This window comes from Perca fluviatilis, chromosome 1 (genome assembly GCF_010015445.1).
Source record: "Perca fluviatilis chromosome 1, GENO_Pfluv_1.0, whole genome shotgun sequence".
In the NCBI taxonomy this organism is placed as follows: domain Eukaryota; kingdom Metazoa; phylum Chordata; class Actinopteri; order Perciformes; family Percidae; genus Perca; species Perca fluviatilis.
The window spans coordinates 16,966,367-16,984,853 of NC_053112.1; the positions used below are offsets into that span (position 1 = coordinate 16,966,367).

Sequence of the window (18,487 nt, forward strand, 5' to 3'; positions counted from 1 at the left end):
AATAAGTGAGAAAATGTTGAAGGTTGATGGTAAGGTTGATTTCATTTTCTACTGTTTAAGCACTATCGAATGATTTATAACTCAGGCTGATCTGTTTTCAGATGACTGTCCGTTAAATATATGATAGTATTTGCAACTATTATCAAGTATCAATTAAAGGTGTGTAAAGCAATGTCACAGCCAAAAGCCAATGTCCCTTTAAACTAAGTCAAATAATCAGGTATGTAATCATCATCTGCCTTTTTCATTGGATCGATGTAAACTATCATGTGCTTGACATAGACTTTTATAAAAGTAATTGTGTGCACATCCCACCTTCTGGCAGGTGCAGGACAAGAAGACCCAGCAGGGTCGAAACGTTGCTTTTGTATTAAATATGGGAGCTTAAAGCAGTTTTGTGGACATATTTTTTTCACTTGACATAGACTTGACATGATCCACTGGGTAGTGTTTCATCATTTGGAAAACGTTTGAATCTAATGCATGAGATGATGTAGCAGAAAGGCTCTTTCCACCCACTTGCTACACCACAAAGACGTTTGAGGCTTCCAGTCAGTACCATTTACAAAGAAACATGATCCTGGGTGTCATTTCTTGTGAGCTTTTTTCAACGTGCTTAGTTTCAATTTTACAGAGACGTATTGTTTCTTAAGCTGTCATCACCCAGAACATACTGTATGGACACATCAGGTTTTACTTCAAATTTAAAAAAGAATGTCCCTTTGTAAGTAAAACATGAATGTGAACATGTAAATAACAGATGAGTTGTGGATGGTCATAGGCCTTTTTTTCTTTTTTTTACAGGGACAGCACTGGTGTAACTAATTAGCCTACAATAACGATGGCTCTACTCCAGTGACCCAAAAACAGTGTTACAGTGTGCCATCATACACAATATATAATATGGAATTCAGCCATCATTCATTTTATCATTTACAAAGTGTGCTTGTCCTACTTTGACATGTCAACATGCTTGCTTATGTTAACCCATTTAGTTGTGGTATTTTACTTGGCAAACAATCTAACACAGGCTACACAGTGGTTGAGAGATAGCCTAGGTGTGGTCAGATATGTGCATGTGAGCCAAGAGGAAGGACCAGGACACTTTGTAGCCATACAGTAGTAGTAGTAGTCACAACTAGAACTGTTTGTTCAATATCTATTTTCATTTATTTTCATCAGGTGTCTTATGCCATGGTAGGCTAGTCTATAGCCTACAGTTAAGTTTGTTTATTTTTATATTAGTCTACGTTTCATTGTAGACCATAGACTAAAAAGGTAGGGTAGACTCACCATGTGTAGGTCATGTAATAATTTATATGTCAATTAATTAAAACTGACGGTCTCTGATAAGTTATGGTTTGACTGTGGTTGGCATTGTTTGAGTAATGTTAGACAAACACCGGTAGAGGGATTTCGAGCCTGAATAGGACTGAACCAAGAGTGGCGAGCCTGCTGGGGGTCAAATTTACGTTACCTCGTTATGAGTAGATTATGCCGGTGAATATGTTCAGTTAATCGATGTATTGAAAAGCAAGAACATTTTAACCCAATAACTGTAAAATGTCATACGCGACTGAAGGTTTGACTCTCGGTTTTTACGGTTTCGTGTTAAAAAAGTAGAAACCCAACTTCCCTCAGAGTAAATGGTTTCACCTCGCAGTGCTGGTGCGCGTGGAGAAACTACTTTGACTGACACTGGCGAGCACAGACTCAACGGCCCGGTCCGTCAAGTTACTGAACGGGTGAGTGAACAACTTTGTCCAGTCTTTGTCCAAGTTTTAGCTAACTCTGGATTTATAAAACCATGGATTTGTTGTCACCTCTGAGGTAGCTAAAATATTGCCAACTTTATGAAACTCATTGACAGGTTTTCAAGCTCGCTGTCTTCCTTTGGTCGTAACGACAATAGACAACAACACTAGCTAGAGATGTCAGTGTTTCCAAAGAAACAACAGACTACTTTGCCCTGTGGCGCTTTGAGATGTGAGCTTGTTCAGCAAGAAGGCCTGCAGAAGTAACCAATTACAGATTCACAATCTTAGGTGAATGAGCTATTGTCGTCTATTCAACAACAGGATAGTTTGATGTGAACTCTTTTTCTTGTGCTTTATCGTGTCAGACACTTAAGGAATGACTTTCCAGTGTCTGTCATGTTGAACCTATAATTCTGTGTCCTTTTTCTGAATGAAGGCGGAGATAGATGCAGTATTATGGGGCTCAGAGTGCAATAACAGTGTTATTGTGTATGTGCATGTCTGACTGTTACCCAGCTAACAATTTTTGGTTCCCAGAACGTTCCCTGAAGGTTAGTTTTTGGTTCCCATGGAAAGTTTTCCTGGCGTTTAGGGGACGTTAGTTTTTGGTTACATCGACCGTTCTCAGAACCTTTAGAGAACGTTCCCCTAACGTTCCCCTAACGTTGTAACCTTTAGAGAACGTTCCCCTAACGTTGTAACCTTTAGAGAACGTTCCCCTAACGTTCCCCTAACGTTGTAACCTTTATGGAACGTTCCCCTAACGTTCCCCTAACGTTGTAACCTTTAGAGAACGTTCCCCTAACGTTCCCCTAACGTTGTAACCTTTATGGAACGTTCCCCTAACGTTATTTTTTACATTCCCCTAACCTTTAAAAAACTTTAACAACCATGGTACCAAAAAATAAATATATATTTATATAAGAATCAGAATCAGTTTTATTATTTTACTGTACAATAGAGACAACATACATATAGGCACATTAACACAATATATTGTATAAATGTAGAGTGCAAAGTAATAGTGCCAATGTAGTGTGCAAGATGCATATTGGAATGATAAAGTATGTAATGTGTAGGTGAATGGCCAAAGTGGGGATGACCCCACTTATCAGCAGTTCAGGAGAACTATAGAGACAGCAGAGTCGAGGTAATTGCATGCACATTTTTTCCTTTGTCTGCCTTCATCTCCCTTGTTAGCAGCCTGTTACTATTCTCTGCCTTCTCTTGTATTTCCCTTTTTAATATCTGCCGAATTCCTCCATAAACTTTTTTATAACTTTTACTTAATTTGTACTAAAACCCCTAATTGCAGGTCTGCTTCTTTTAATCGTCTCCATTTTCTCTCTGTAACCCCACTTTCCTGAGGCAAATGCCTAATGAGGGCACTGAAATACAAGTATATCTGCAGCCATGTTTACTGTAGCTTACTGTGGAGTAGACTGCCCCCTCTATTGTTTTTACCAGCACTCTGGGAACTGATTTCCATGCAGTTGTTGAAAGCTGTCAGAGTGGACAGAGTGCACTCCCTCCCTTCACTTTACCCCCGATGCCTCACCCTCACATCTGCTTAGAACTGCCCTTTGTTTTCTGTTATTCCCACTGGAAAATGTCTACCAATGTATGTGATGTTAGCTAGTGTTTTCATTTTTTGTTCAGGAATGTGCCTCCATCCTTGTGTCAAGATGCTACTGGTGCACTTTTGTGTGTTTCATACTACTTATTTCCTTTTTTGAAGGGACAATGTCCTCTAATTAACTTGGAAATCAACTTATACTCACGTTGAACCCATATTTGTTCTGTGTTATCCCCTACTTTGTTTTTCCAGCTTATTTTATTTGGTAATAGTCCAGCTGAACTCTGAGGCCTTATCATGCTGGGTTGAGTGTTTGTCCCACCCCACAATATCCTGCCCTGGCTCAGTGCACTTCTTTAATATTGGTAATCATATACAGACATTAAAATAAGTAACAGAGATTCACTACAATGCTAATATTTACACTATATACTTATTGTGGCAATTCAACCTTTTCTGATTCTGATTTAAATAAACACACAATGTTAGAGAAGGACCAGCAACACAGCGATGCATGACGCCATTGTTTTGTTTCTGTGCCGTGCAAGTGAGACAGAATTTAAATTACACGAAAAGGGATCATCTACAAAAGCGTAACATGATCCTGGAATCTTCAGGTAATGAAAAAAGTATGTTTGAGAGAAAAGGAAAAAAAGCCATATGTGTGCAGTGGATTGCCACAACAGAGCCTGAAAATGGGCGCAAAAGAAGTATCAAGAATGACGGTGGCATAGGGACATTTTTAAACCGTTCAGTCATTTAGTCAGGGTGTTTGCTTATATATATATATATATATATATATATACATACATACATACATATATATACATAGCAGAGTTGCACCCTGTTTGATGCATGCAGCTGATCTCATATTTCCTAGAGCCAGAACCAGAAAGACCTCCACCCAGAGCAAAAGTCCGGTTCTCATACTCACACTTTCGTGCGTGTGTAATGATTGAAATATGCACACATTGTATGTTGTAGATAGTTAATCTTAAAGTCTTTGCAGTGAGTATAAGTGCACAGTGTAGGAGACTCACTGGGAACAGACCTTGTGGTTAGGCAATATTTGAGTTTAAGGGGAGTTTTTGCTTTTGTTCTGACTTAACTCTTGAGTGCCTCTCATGTTTGTACTGAAATTAGTAGTTTATATTCATCATTGGAGAAACGTTGCTACCCAGTCCCATAGACATCCAGTAATTTAAATAAACTTGACTAAGCTCCTTCTTTCAAACAAGGCTGCTCATAATTCAATATTGTCATTTTATTGTCTCTCATAAAAGATAATTTTAACCTGCATGAAGTGAAAAAAGCAGGTTTGTTACAATCTAAGCTAAGTAAGAAACAACACTGAATCATGGTATATGTAATTTAATTTTCAGAAAAATAAATTGATTATGGATACAATAATTAAAGATGAATGGCTGGTTTTTGGCTGTTCACTCCAATACTGGAAAAGTCACTTTATTTTGGCATATTAATGCAAAAATCCATTATTTCCGCACAGCATTTTTCTCATTGATTTGCATCATTGCAGACAATGGCCTTTTAAATCCAAAGATATTAAAGAGAGCCACCACAGTACAAACAGGACATGTCCTCTCTGGGTCTTTGATGAATGTTTATATGCAGTTGTTGTACATAACTGAGGACAGATTTTTGGACTGAAGTGAGGGCCTTTAAATGCAAACAAACACAGAGGAACCAGCCTGCTTCCTCCAAACCTCCCATGACGTACTCTGACTGTGAACACTGACAATGCATCATTTTGTCTCCAGCCATGAATATTCATTACACTGGTGACACTGTGGCATCTGACTGACCACAGTCCGTGTCACAAGCAGTGCCACAATGGAGCTCTCAGGAGTCTGGACAAAATTACCTAATCTCTCAACTCCATGATTCATTGTTACTTCACACTGACCGTAAATGCCGCTGAATGTTGACAGCACGCAAAAATGGATGCATAATAATTTAAACAGAGCAATATTTCAAGTGTTTTTTTTCATGTGGCCTTAAGGAATTGTAGTGCATGAGAGCCCATTTACGCTTCTATCCTTATCCAGATACAGATCACATATTCATGCAAAGTGTAAATGAAACCTGAGCCTGGAAGTGAAATAGAGTGTGTCACTGGAAGTGACACACTCAAGGTTTTTTTTTTGTACTTACTGTGCAGTTAAAAATGTGCGCAGGACAAGCTGTAACATGACAAGAGCGTTCAAATTCCAATGAAGTCTGTTGCCGTTTCTTCATTACCAATAATTCACTCACTTCCCATCGCCCCGCCTCCCCTTCTCTCTCAGGTAGACGAATAAACACCATGGTGGGAGTGGAGTGCAGGTCTGAGCAGGCGAGGGTGTGATCCCTCTGCAGTTGGTCGACAAAGAGAGCGACAGCCGGGCAGATCGAGACTGTCAAAGGGGAAGAAGAATGGCTCAGAATGTTAACTTTGACCTGAGCCACCCTCTCATAGAAGCTGGACTGGAGTGAGTGTTTAAGTAGTCCTCCCTATCTCTTAACATTCCTTCTGTTTTCTTTTTTGTTTTCTGTGTTTGGTTTGCTGTTTTACGCTGTCAGCTTACCTAGCACTATTTAACGTGAAGGCCGTGAGGGTGGTAGGAAAATAAGGAACCGAGATGACAGGAATAGCTTTGCTTTTTGATGTCTGGTTGAACTCTAAACCCGAAGGCAGATCAAATGCAGTGTCCCAGGGCTTTCATTTAGGTTTTGTGTCTGTGTCTGTGTCTGTGTGTCTGTTGTGTGTGTGTGTGTGTGTGTGTGTGTGTGTGTGTGTGTGTGTGTGTGTGTGTGTGTGTGTGTGTGTGTGTGTGTGTGTGTGTGTGTGTGTGTGTGTGTGTGTCTGTGTCTGTGTCTGTGTGTGTCTGTGTCTGTGTCTGTCTGTCTGTGAAAGCAAATGTTTGCATTTGAAAACGGTACAGGCCTGATTGGCTTCTGTCTGGCCCTCTTCTTGTGCTATCTGTGTAAAAGTATTAAGTCAATGGGAACTGGACTTGCTGTATTTTCTGTACTGACAGTACATCTAGATAGCACAGGAAGAGGATCACACAGAAAGCAATCTGGGCTGTACTGCCCACCAATGAATGAAAATGACTTCACAGACTCTTCCTGGACTGTTGCAGCCCCCCATGAGACTACTGATGACAAAGTCAGAAGGTTATTGTGTTTTATCTGTAGTGCTGTCAGTGGCCAACAGTATTCAGAGCACTCTGGATCTGTAATAAAGTGTGCCTTTGAATCTAACCTGTGTTTCTGAGCCTGTATCGCCCTCTTTTCTGTCTTTGTATCTGTACTTATGTTCATGTGTCCCTCTGTCAGGAGCCCAGTAGATGAGGAAGGGGTTCATGACTCATTCAGCCAGCTGATAGCAGAGCAGAGTCAGAATGAAGGACTGTCTGACGCCTTTGAGCTGCAGCAGCTGCAGAGACAACTGGACGAGGAGGATCGAGGTACTCTTGTGTTTGAGAGCGAAAAGATGCATATCTGCATGTGTAGGGCTGAATTTGTACAAGAGCTATAACAATGATATCGTAATATAAAATCTAGATGTCTTGGTTTTGGTTATAATGATATTGTAATACAGCTTAAATGTCATTTTCTGGTCTTGAAAGCTACAAAAATAATAAATTGTATCTGTCTTTCCCAGCAGTAGCAATATTTTTCAAATGTATTCTTTCTTCGAATTCCACAGACGATGTTGCCTTCCTGTCCAGCCCTGGACATGACTTTAGGGAAAGAAGGCCGATGCGAAGGGACGTGGAATGGCAGGATAATGAAGGACAGGCAGACCCTCTCGTAGGTGAACGTTGGTCCTCGGCAACCATGAAGGTCCTGTCCTCCATGCCCAGTCGCACAATCGGTGAGTCCTGCGGAAGGCCAGTGAAAATACTGATGCAGAGGAGACACTGCAGACAGTATAGAGGGAGATTTGGGGGAGATCTGTGGACTGCTGCTGTGCGCTGCTGTTTGCCATCTCAGAGTTATTCAACATTAGAAGCTAGATGGGATTCACTGGCTATCGTGGCAGTCACTCTCTCTTGGAGGTCATTCAGTGGCCGCTCTTTGGCTAGGTAGCACCGATGAGAACTATAATTGAGCAGCCAATAAATAATTCAGAGGGGTGCAGAAATGATTATGCAGCGGTATTTTTTGTAATATGTGTTAGTGATATACTAAGCTTATAAGTGAATACCTGAGAAAAGGATTTGGTTTGTTTTTAAATCATTTAGAAATGTAGTCCCACTGAGAAAATGGGAGTACAAACTGTTTATGGCATTACAGACCAGAAGGATAAAAAGTTGCTGATTGACAAACACGAAATACTAATAATCTTTGGGTAACATATTTCTTTCAGCTATCGCTTGACTCGGTGACACAGCCTAATGTCATAGGCTACAGAAGAGGTGTCCTGCTGTTTTTTAACTGTAATATTTTAACATCACTAAAAGACCTCAAGCTCCTCTGAGGGTTGATACAACTTGTACCATCCTTGGTTTGTTGTAACCAATTCGAAGCTCAGTAAAGAATGTTAAGTTGCTGAGAACAAGGAGGCTCATCATAGTTCCTGAAAAATTTACATTTGGGCATCATACAGTTCCACCAAACAGGAAACTCTGTATGTACATTGATATTTGCTCTTGTTGAAAGTGCCTTACAGTACAATACTAAACCAACAAAGCATGGGTTGGTTAGTGGAACCTGAACACTTAATGCTGCACATGTTGAGCTACAGCATAAAAGATAAAAACAGACGGTTTCTGTTGAGCAGAGTTTCATGGGGAAGCTGTCATCTTCCTGTCAGCCACTGTGGCAGGTCAGGTGCCTCAGCTTGTTGAAGATGACTCGATAGCTGTTGTCTAATTTCCGTAGCTGTGCCACTGCCACATGATAAATTTGCTGGTTTGAACATTGCAGTGGGAGATAACTGTTTATCTTTCAGTACTTCCTATTTGCCAACAGCCATATAGTCATTCAAATCTACATGTTATACTCTCTTTTAAAATCAGTGGAGCTGTTGGGCATCTTCCATTGATTCTTATACACGATACAGTGGATTATATTATGCCTGTTTTTTTTTTTATGGGTATTTCAAACATGTACTCTATGTTCCTGAAGTTTGGTGGAATGTCAAGCCTTGTGCCAAAGAACGATTAATTTGGGCTCGGGACAACACTGTTGCTTAGGGGTTAAAACACTGTCCATGAAACGCATCATCCCTGAGCGCAGCCTCGGACCTTTGTTGTATAAGATGGTTATTTCATTCAAAACTTTTATTTTTATTTTTATTTATTTATTTGATTGGGATAATAAATTAACAAAAGCCCTATATACAACCTTAAAAATTCATTCAACTTCAAATATCTATATACACATTACAAGATAACAAAAAATTTAAAGAATAGAGATAGAGATGACCAATCCTGAAGCCACTGTCTTGATGCAACAAAAAGTTGTGGAATTCAGTGTTGACGGATCACCTTTGAGGCAGTAAATGCTGCTCATCCCCATCCCTGAACAGTCTGATCCTCTTTCTCTGTCAGGTCGCAGCCGGGGAGCCATCATCTCTCAGTACTACAACAGGACCATGCAGCTTCGGAGACGCAGGCAGAGCAGACCCGCCATCCGGGACTTCTCCCGCTCTGCCAGACCGAGCATACGAGGCTACGGCTTTGAGGTCGACAGTACCGACGCAGAGGGTGAGAAGAATGACTTGCACTGAAAAGACACTAGAATTAAAAACTCATCTGCGCTTGACAAGTTTATAATGTAAACAATGCTGCCCCTGTGTGTGTTACAGTGAGTAAGAGGGATCGTTTGGTGAACAACCTACAGAACCTGTCCGTGAGTGACAGAGTCAGGATGCTCAGAGGGATGCCTCTCAGTGTGGCTGAGAAGAGCGAACTGAGGTAGATGTGGTCCTGGTTCTCATTATTCCTATCTAGATTATTGTCTTTTTTTAATGTATCAGTCTGACTTTCTCTCTGTGTCTCTCTGTCTTCAGGAGTTTAGCTTTACAAAAGGAAAAACGCACACTTTCTGGCAGTCAGATCCCGTGTTGCAGTCAACTCAAATATTACATCATCATTGTAAGTCACTTACACCACCACTTCCTGTATTTTTCTTTTACCTCTGACAGCGTATCTAAATACTGTACCCGTTTTTTTTCTCCAGTTGCTCCTTTGTAAATCATTCTCCCCTCAAGGTCCATTTAGTAGGTCGTCTGAAGCTTTTTGATTGTATCATACGATCTTCATCACAGCAGATGGAGTTTGCCCAGGTGTCAATGAATTTTAGATGTTTATATGCTAACTCTTTACTTGAAGGTATCTACATAAGAGTGACATGACACTGTCATGAACACATGAACCCTAACCATAACTCTAACCCTAACCCTAACTTGTCATGACAAAAACCGAATGACACTTAATGACAGAAGCGTTATGTCATAAACATTTATGACTTGTTTATAATGTTTATGACACGTTCATGACAGTGTCATGTCACTCTTTCGTTTATATTTAGCACTTTAAAGGCTTCTCGTCCATGTTGGTTTAAGGTAAGTTCTCACTACTAGACTTGCAAAGTCGCCAGTTTTGCTGTACTATTCACACTACACAACTTTCCGTCTTGTTTTCACGCTACCTGACTGACCGCTGACAGGGTCTCACACACTACTAGATCTTTCATCAGTGCTCATGGAAGGCTTGTATCATGTGGGCGCGCCGACAGTTTTGTTTTATTTAGAAGGGGGTGGCAGAAACTATGCACTATAGCTTTAACGAAAAAAAAAAAAAAAAGTAAAGTAATATAACAAACTCTTAAAAAGATAGCACAAGACATTTTTTTCTCTACGGCTGTAAATGTTTGTCAGTATTTCCTGTAGGTGTTATCAAGGCAGTGTAATCACTCTGTTGCCCAAGCATTTATGGCTTTGATGGTGTGTGTCACAGATTTCAGACTCTAAATGACAAACCCATGCGCATGTGTATACTTTGCCTGAAATTGTATTGCTACATTGTGAGTCATTTCCAGTAGAGCATGGATACGTTTCTGTGTCAGTGTTTCTTTTTTCTTAAATAATAATACAAAATGCAATATGTAAATAAGTGATTTGTTGATGTAGAGATTACAATGATTTTTTCTTCCCCCTGTTGTCCCACACTTTCTCCTCCCAGGGTGCAAGACATAGTTGGTACAGCTGGCTGAACTTCCTGCACTCCCTCCACCTGTGGCAAGTGGCGCTCAAGACAGTGAGCGGTCGTTTCGGCACTGGTGTCCTCTCCTACTTCCTGTTCCTTAAGACCCTACTCTTCTTCAACGTCTTCCTGTTCCTGGTGACGGGTGCGTTTATGGTGCTGCCTCAGGCAGTGCACCCTCCAGTGCTGCCTGCGGGGCGAAGCTCCTTCTCTGGACTGGAGCTCCTCACTGGAGCGGTAAGCTCTGTGCTTGTTGCGACTTGAAACGTCCAGGTCACAAACACTGAGAATGAACTCTTCTGTGAAGTAGGAGACATCTTGTGTCCAACAGTTAAACTTTTGAAATAAAAACTATTTGCATACCGGTATTTATGTTTTAAGGAGGTAGGAGTAGCACTAGTAATTAACATTAAAGGGTTAAAGGTTAAAGGGTCACTTTATTATCCCCGAGGGGCAATTTGCATTACAGCCAGCAGTAACAAATAACAAATACCAAACAGCAACAAAGAAACACAACAACAGTATAACATAATTAAAATTTGGATTCACAGGATACTATTAACAATGGGGATAACAGCAGGGATGAATGATCTTTTAAATCTCTTCGTCCTGCATCGCGGCAGACTATATCTACGCCCGGAGGGTAGCAACATAAATTCACCCCACAAGGGATGACTCGAATCAGCCAGGATGGCTCTCGCCTTTTTCAAAGATCTGGCCTTATGTAGGTCATGAAGGCCATCTAACGGTGTGCCCGCAATTTTGCTGCACACCTTCACGATACCTTGCACACATTGTTTAACATTGGATTATATTGCAATTTGGCGGCCCTACAGTTTCACAGTGCAATTCAACTCTACGCCGCTGTCGTAAATATGCACAGCTGTACACTTGCATTTGTTATGATTACATTACTTAGGATCAAAAAGTAGTGAGTCGACAACTTTGCTATCACAGTCACTCTCTCCTTTTCTCTTCTTAGCTTCTCTTCAATCTCTTCTTCTCTGCCATGATGTCCGTAGAGGCTGCTGAACTCCTTCTCCCAGCGGTCCAAAACCAGAAAACATTTTCTCCATAAAATATGATCCAGTTTCACCAAATTACTGGTAGTTGCGTAAAGCGTTACAGCACTTTTCCCGGGAGATCGTACCCGCGCTCATCAAAGTTACATGAGAAGAGAAGAGGCGTTTGGGGCGTGCTTTTGTTAGTGTAGCATTAAAAATTATTTTAAAGCTGTTATTGTAAGGTAAAATAGTTACGTAATGTTGCTTTAAACATGTCTAAGGGGGCATCTTTAAGTTTAAAAGTATGCAATCCAAGTAAATAATCATATTCTCTTTGTAGGTTTTGACCCAAACAAACCCATACGTATGAAGCAAATAAGGTTTTGCATAAATCACTGTTTCTCTATCTCCTTTTGTCTCAGGGCTATTTCTCAGACACAGTGATGTACTATGGATACTACTGTAACTACACTCTGCGTAAGAGCTGCAGGGATGATGGTGGAGTGCAGAATGTCTCTTTGTCCAATGGAACCAGGCTGGACTGTGTGTCGAAGCACCTCTCTTATAACATGCCGCTGGCATACTTTTTTACCATAGGAGTGGCTTTCTTCATCACATGTATCATTCTTGTTTACAGGTACGGTGTTTTTTTTTTTATTTTTAAAGAAGAGAAAAATGTACATTTAAACACAAACATGACTGACATAACTGGTTTTAAATGCAGTAATATTTCATGAAGCATGTTAATGTGCAATTTCCCAACAGCATGTCAAAGTCGTTTGGTCAGAGCTTCCGAATCGATAAATCTCACAGTATTTTGGCCATGAAGGTCCTCTGCTCCTGGGACTTTAAGGTCATCAAGAAAAGTTCTGTCAAACTCATGTCTGAGAATATCAGCACCCAGCTCAAGGTACACACACACACACACACACACACACACACACACACACACACACACACACACACACACACACACACACACACACACACACACACACACACACACACACACACACACACACACACATCCATGTCTCCTATCCACTCTCAAGTAATTGCAAGACAGGAATGCCATGATCTGATACATTCTTTCCCTTCTTTAGCCCTCTGTGTTCTCATAATATTCCTTCTCTGTCCCTCCCTCTCCCTCTCTCTCGCTCTCGCTCTCGCTCTCGCTCTCGCTCTCTGTCCTGCCTCTCCCTCACCAGGAGCTGCTAGCAGAGGTGAATCAAAAGAAAGTCAAGAACACAGCGTGCCAGAAGCTGGGGAGACTGATGGTTCATGGCCTGGCATGGACTATCTGCATAGCGAGCACCACAGCCTGTGTGCTTGCTATTTACTACTTCTCTGGTTACATGCACAAGGTGAGGCGGGGTGGTTTCAGGGTCCAAAGTCAACATCTCCTAAGGATCCAAATGTTTATTGGTAAATACTTCAGGCTGTATGTTGTTGTCCTTTGTTACGCAGTCTTTGGTTTTTATGCTTCGTAAAGCAGCCATTCATACAAACAGTATGTCGCTGCTGGCCACCATACTTTCTGTCAGACAGGTCCAAGCAAATCAATGCTACTTCTATATCTATCTATTAATTGCAGGAACGTCTGTCTGTCTGTCTGTCTCCGTGTTATGCACATATCTCTCGAACCGTTAGTCTGATGGATTTCAAACTTGACAGGTGTCTTGCTACGAGTGTGTCTAGTGCCGAGTTTGACATTGTTTGGATTAGAAATGCAAAAGTGGGGGAAAACCTTTCCCGTTTTTGCATTAAATTGCTGTGAGCTGGCAAAACATAACATAATCTCTGAGATTATTCCTTCACAGCGCTGTGCAATGCGAGAAAATCTCAAGCTGAACCGGGCAGAGACAGCAGTTTTCATCAGACTCACCCTAGGTCGGGTTAATTACTGCTAACTTACAACACTAATAATATTACCGTCGCCAAAATACCCCCGTGAATCAAATCCATACTTCACCGTTAAACGTCAAGCCACTAAACCTGTATGGAAATGAGCACCTCTGCTGAAGTGTTAAATTCGTTAACGATCATACGACACGAGACAACATCGTGTCTCTCTCTCTCTCTCTCTGAGAGCGCACACACACACACCACACACACACACATACACACACACACACACGGTCCGGTTCTGGTGGTTGATTAACGCAGATATGTGCTGATTAACTCTCATAACGGGCCGGGTGGGTAGCACACTGCCATTAGTCCATGAGGCTAATGTCTGATTACTCCACATTGTGATATTTTGTGATTACATTCTGAATCTGCCTCGTTCTCTGTCAGGTAAATATAGTAGTACAATGTCTTTCTCTGATGTAGACGTAGCCTACACTGTAAGTCAGTAGCAGGCTTCACAGTGGAGTTGCATATTCTGTAAGTAATTTTGGGGTACAATTTGGTTTTGAAGAATTCTACAAGCAGCAATACCACAGGCCAAGTAATCGGCCGTTCCAAACAGGCACATTTTCAACGGGCACTGCACTATTATATATCAATGCATGGTTGTTTTATACAAAACACTACCATCTAAACAGCTCTTGCTGTTTCTACCCTGTAGAGTTTCTGGTGACTCTTATGGCGGTATCAAATAAAGACACGTGCTGGCTCACAGCAGTGCTGCTAATTGCTAAAAGGAGTAGAGTAACACAAATCTGTTAAAAATATATACAGTTAAGAAGTCATTTCTGACAGCTGGAAGATGACATTACAACCAGCAGTAACATTATAGAGCACATCATCATAATAATAATAATAATTAATACTTAATTAGCAAGGGAAATTACAATGTTTTCATATATATATATATATATATATATATATATATATATATTACACACATGCACTAATGGAGAGATGTCAGAGTGAGGGGGGCTGCCCTTGGAAAGCAGTTGTGTGTTCGGTGCCTTGCTCAAGAGCACCTTGACAGTGCCCAGGAGGTGAACTGGCACCTCTCCAGCTACCAGTCCACCACCATACTTTGGGACCAAAGTATGGACTTTGAACCAGCAACCCTCTGGTTCCCAACCCAACTCCCTACTGACTGATCTACTGCCACCCCATCTAGCTCCTTGTTCTCTCTCCCCAACAGAACCTCCAGCAAAGTTCTCTTAGTGCCGACAAGAACCCCTTGCTGACTGAGGCCAGCCTGCTGGCTCTCCCCGTGGTGGTGTCCCTCATCAACCTGCTGCTGCCCGGCCTGTTCAACCTTGCAGCCTGGATGGAGGACTATGAGTCACCTTCTGTACGCACATATGTCGCCATCTGCAGGTAGTAGTGAGCAGATGAACAGCACGTTGCGAGTTCACAGATGTCAGAGTTTAAGAGAGTGCAGAACTGATGGTTTTTGCTGTCTGCGTTTTTAGAAACTTGATGTTGAAAGTAAGCGTTCTTGGACTCCTGTGCTACCACTGGCTCGGTCGGGTGGCTGCTGAACCTAAAAGTATTGGACTGAAGGTAACATAAATGATGAGACATCATTTTCACCTTCATACTACCAGAGCAGACACCTTTTTAATGTGTTGAGGAATATTAATAATCTTGATCATTAGAGTTTATGTTGCGCAGTGCTATTTGTTTAATGGCTGACTGCTCTGTTTCGAAACTACTCTCTCCAGTGCTGGGAGAGTTTTGTTGGCCAGGAGCTTTATCGTTTCCTACTTATGGACTTCATCTTCACTCTGCTGGACACCTTGTTTGGAGAATTTCTTTGGAGGTTGGTCATTCATTAAAAAATAGTGTTATGTATTTCTTTCTCTTTTGTTGTTTAAAGTAATAGGAAAATGTACCACCAGATAAAAGTCATATTTGCTTTTTTTATAGCACAGCTTACATTGAGTTTCTAAACATGTGAGGCTATAAAATGACTATTTATTTATTAGTTTATTTAAAAGGGACAATGCACATCAATTGACATTTTTAGTTTACACTCAAAATGTAAATGTAGTCCCTTGTCCCCTCTTCTGCTGTTCTCTACAGGTTGTTTTCTGAGAAGGCGCTGAAGAGGAGGAGGAAACCAGTATTTGATATTGCCAGGAACGTCCTTGAACTTATCTATGGACAGACGTTGGCCTGGTACTAAACTCGCTGTTAAGATGTACACACAGTTATGTTCAGTAAAGTCAAATAGTTTCTGGGTAATGGCAATAAACTTTGTGTTTTCTTTTTCTTTCAGGTTGGGTGTTCTCTTCACCCCTCTCCTGCCTGCAGTGCAGATTCTCAAGCTCTTGCTGCTCTTCTACGTTAAAAAGGTACTTGCATGGAATCGTTTAAGTTAAAATGCTTAAAATAAAAGCTTAAACTGAAATAATAAAATGTTTGGACAGTTAACTTTTAACAAATAAACTATTTGTAAATAATTTAGTTTCCACCTGTTTTTTTTATATAAATGTTATGGTTGAATTTATCCTCTGTAGTTGTGTGTGCCTTCAGAAACTCCCAGCCTATTAGATGGCTTCAATTCTTTTTGTCTCTTTTTGACCCTGGATCTGTTCTGTCTGTAAATAATGTCAGTATCATAGCCATACAGTATGTGTGGTATACACTGTGTAATAGGTGTTTCCTAGTCTAATAGTGTCATATCTTTTAATGGGACAGCTGTTAAAGCTCTGATGTCATCTCTGCTAAATGCGTAATTATTTTGACTTTCTATCTTGAGCATGAAAGTTAATCTGAGACCTTGACACCAGTAGTTTGACAAGAAAATCTTAAACTCAGTGGACCCCTAGTTTTGTGAGATTTGTGATGTTGGAGGTGGTGACCTTTGACCCCGGTCTGTGTTTTCTCTCCTAACAGAGCAGCGTAATGATGAACTGTCAGGCCCCCAGGAAGCCATACAGAGTCAGCCAGATGACCACCGTCTTCATCACTCTCCTCTGCTTCCCCTCCTTCCTCGGTGCCTCTGTGTGTGTCACAATCACCATGTGGAGGTAGGCAAACAAAACATGTTGGTGCTGTTAGCCGCGTCAAAAAAATCTTTTTGTTGATGTTTAAAAAACAAGTTACCTTACATGAAATGTTTGACAAGCGTTAACTGGTAATATAATGTCAAGCAGAGGTACTGTTGCTATAGATACCTGTAGTTAAATATACTTTGCACATTGATTTAGATCATGGGTTAAACTATTTAAGAGAGCTATGTCTGAGCTGTCCTGTTATTAGATTTATTGGGATGTTCACCTCAGAGAAAAAGGTCAAATAAAAAAGGAGTCCTGTGTGACACATATCGATGTCAGTCTCAACATTTGTCTTCTGTCCTCAGCATCACGCCCTCCTCATCGTGCGGTCCGTTCCGAGAGCTCAAAACAATGTTCCAGGCGGGGAAACGGTGGGTGGAAGAACTGGAAAAAGATAATCCCAACCTGTCCGTGCTGGCCAGGGCTCACTCCTACCTGGTGGAAAACCCTTTCTTCCTGTTTGTGGGAGCAGGCATCTTCTTGTGAGTGTACACACACACACACACATACACACACACACACACACACACACACACACACACACACACACACACGCACGATTGGAATCTAATATTGACCTGCACGAGTTACAACCAGCTGTTGTGAAAGCAGACCTGCAGCTAGCAGCGGTATTAGTTTGTATTAGTATTAGTTATCTGTCATTAGGCAAGCAGCAGTACACTATCATACTGCATTATTAATGAGATCAGTGTTGTCTAGTCACGCGCTGGTTGTACTTATCTGATGCCCTCTGTCGTTTCTCCATCAGGATTGTCATCTACTTCCACAGTCAGGTGGTGGACGGTCAAAGGAAGATCATTAGCTTACTTCAGGAGCAGATTGAAAATGTAAGACATCACCTAAATACTGTCTACACAGCTCTGTGTAATTATGAAGATAACTATAAAACAAACTGAAATGGGTTTTTTTAAGTGAAAAGAATGTTTTCCTGATATTTTTTGCTTTTTGGTCAATCTGCTCAGGAGGGGGAGGATAAGAAGTTTCTGATCACTCGCCTCCAGTCTATCCACGAGAAAAAACGAACCCCCGCTCGAAGACTCACAAGTCAGGTCAGTCTGTGCTGCTCTGGTGCTTCACAACAACTGTTTTTGTCTAAAGCTAAAACAATCTCTATAACCTGGCCTCCTCTTTCCTCCTATGTGTTTTTTTTTATTTTTTATTTTTCCTTTAGGATTCCAGCTGTTGAGATCCCAACCTCCAGTAGACAAGCCTCCTCAATTCTCTGAGCACTGAGGTTTGGAGAAATCTTAAACCAGCGTGGATATAACTGGACCAATAACAGGGAAGGACAACTGTATATATGACAAAATTCTATCATGTATTATGCATTTTAATTTTGGCCAGTATTTTAATGGCTGGAGCATTAGTAGAGAGTCAAAACAAACCAAGTGGAAATATCAGGTGAAACAAAGCTGTCTGCTTTATACAGTGCTGTTTAGAGATTCAAATCCCTGAACTGGAACTTTAGAAAGTTCAATGTTACAGACGGACAGTATAACCGGAGAAATCTTGAAGCTGATGTTAATCGGTTTCCACGGATTTTAGTCATCTCTCATAAAAGCACTTTCATATCAACTGTGAACAAATAGATTTTATTATTTCTGGTGCAAAATACTATGTAGTCTACAGTGTTTTTGTTTTTTTAATTATTTTAATTATTTTTTTTAAATAATTTGATCAGTATGTATGTATGTATGTTGTGCAGTAGGTAAACTTTGGATGTTGTGGGTGTGAGTGTGATAATACTGGAAATTACTTTTTTGTTTTTCCCTTTTGTTTTCTGAGTCACTCTTTTGGGGCTTTAACTGCCAATGTATTGTCATACTGTAGCAATTAAATTATGTTTTTATCATATCTGCATGTATTTGTATTTATTAGTGCTTATATAAGGTGTGGGCACTACAGCACAAGAAGATAAATATTACAATCTCAACAGCCTGAAAAA

At 40.8% G+C, this 18,487-nt stretch overlaps 1 protein-coding gene across 3 annotated transcripts; it reads left to right on the forward strand.

Moving 5' to 3' along the window:
* Nucleotides 1-10: 10 nt before the first annotated feature.
* Nucleotides 11-18,396, forward strand: tmc6b (transmembrane channel-like 6b). 3 transcript variants are annotated; one of them, XM_039803660.1, is made up of 22 exons: nt 1,680-1,745; nt 2,837-2,907; nt 5,640-5,822; nt 6,673-6,803; nt 7,046-7,213; nt 8,895-9,050; nt 9,152-9,260; nt 9,356-9,440; nt 10,530-10,787; nt 11,977-12,191; nt 12,320-12,464; nt 12,763-12,918; nt 14,658-14,836; nt 14,932-15,022; nt 15,184-15,281; nt 15,545-15,640; nt 15,741-15,816; nt 16,361-16,494; nt 16,827-17,003; nt 17,291-17,369; nt 17,505-17,591; nt 17,714-18,396. In XM_039803660.1, exons 3-22 carry the CDS (start codon nt 5,767-5,769, stop codon nt 17,726-17,728), a joined length of 2,511 nt encoding a protein of 836 aa, XP_039659594.1. In that variant the 5' UTR covers nt 1,680-1,745; nt 2,837-2,907; nt 5,640-5,766; the 3' UTR covers nt 17,729-18,396. The 3 variants fall into 3 exon arrangements, with proteins under 3 accessions (XP_039659604.1, XP_039659585.1, XP_039659594.1); XM_039803670.1 differs by lacking the exons at nt 1,680-1,745; nt 2,837-2,907 and adding an exon at nt 11-29; XM_039803651.1 differs by lacking the exon at nt 2,837-2,907 and having other exon boundaries at nt 1,658-1,745.
* Nucleotides 18,397-18,487: the final 91 nt, after the last annotated feature.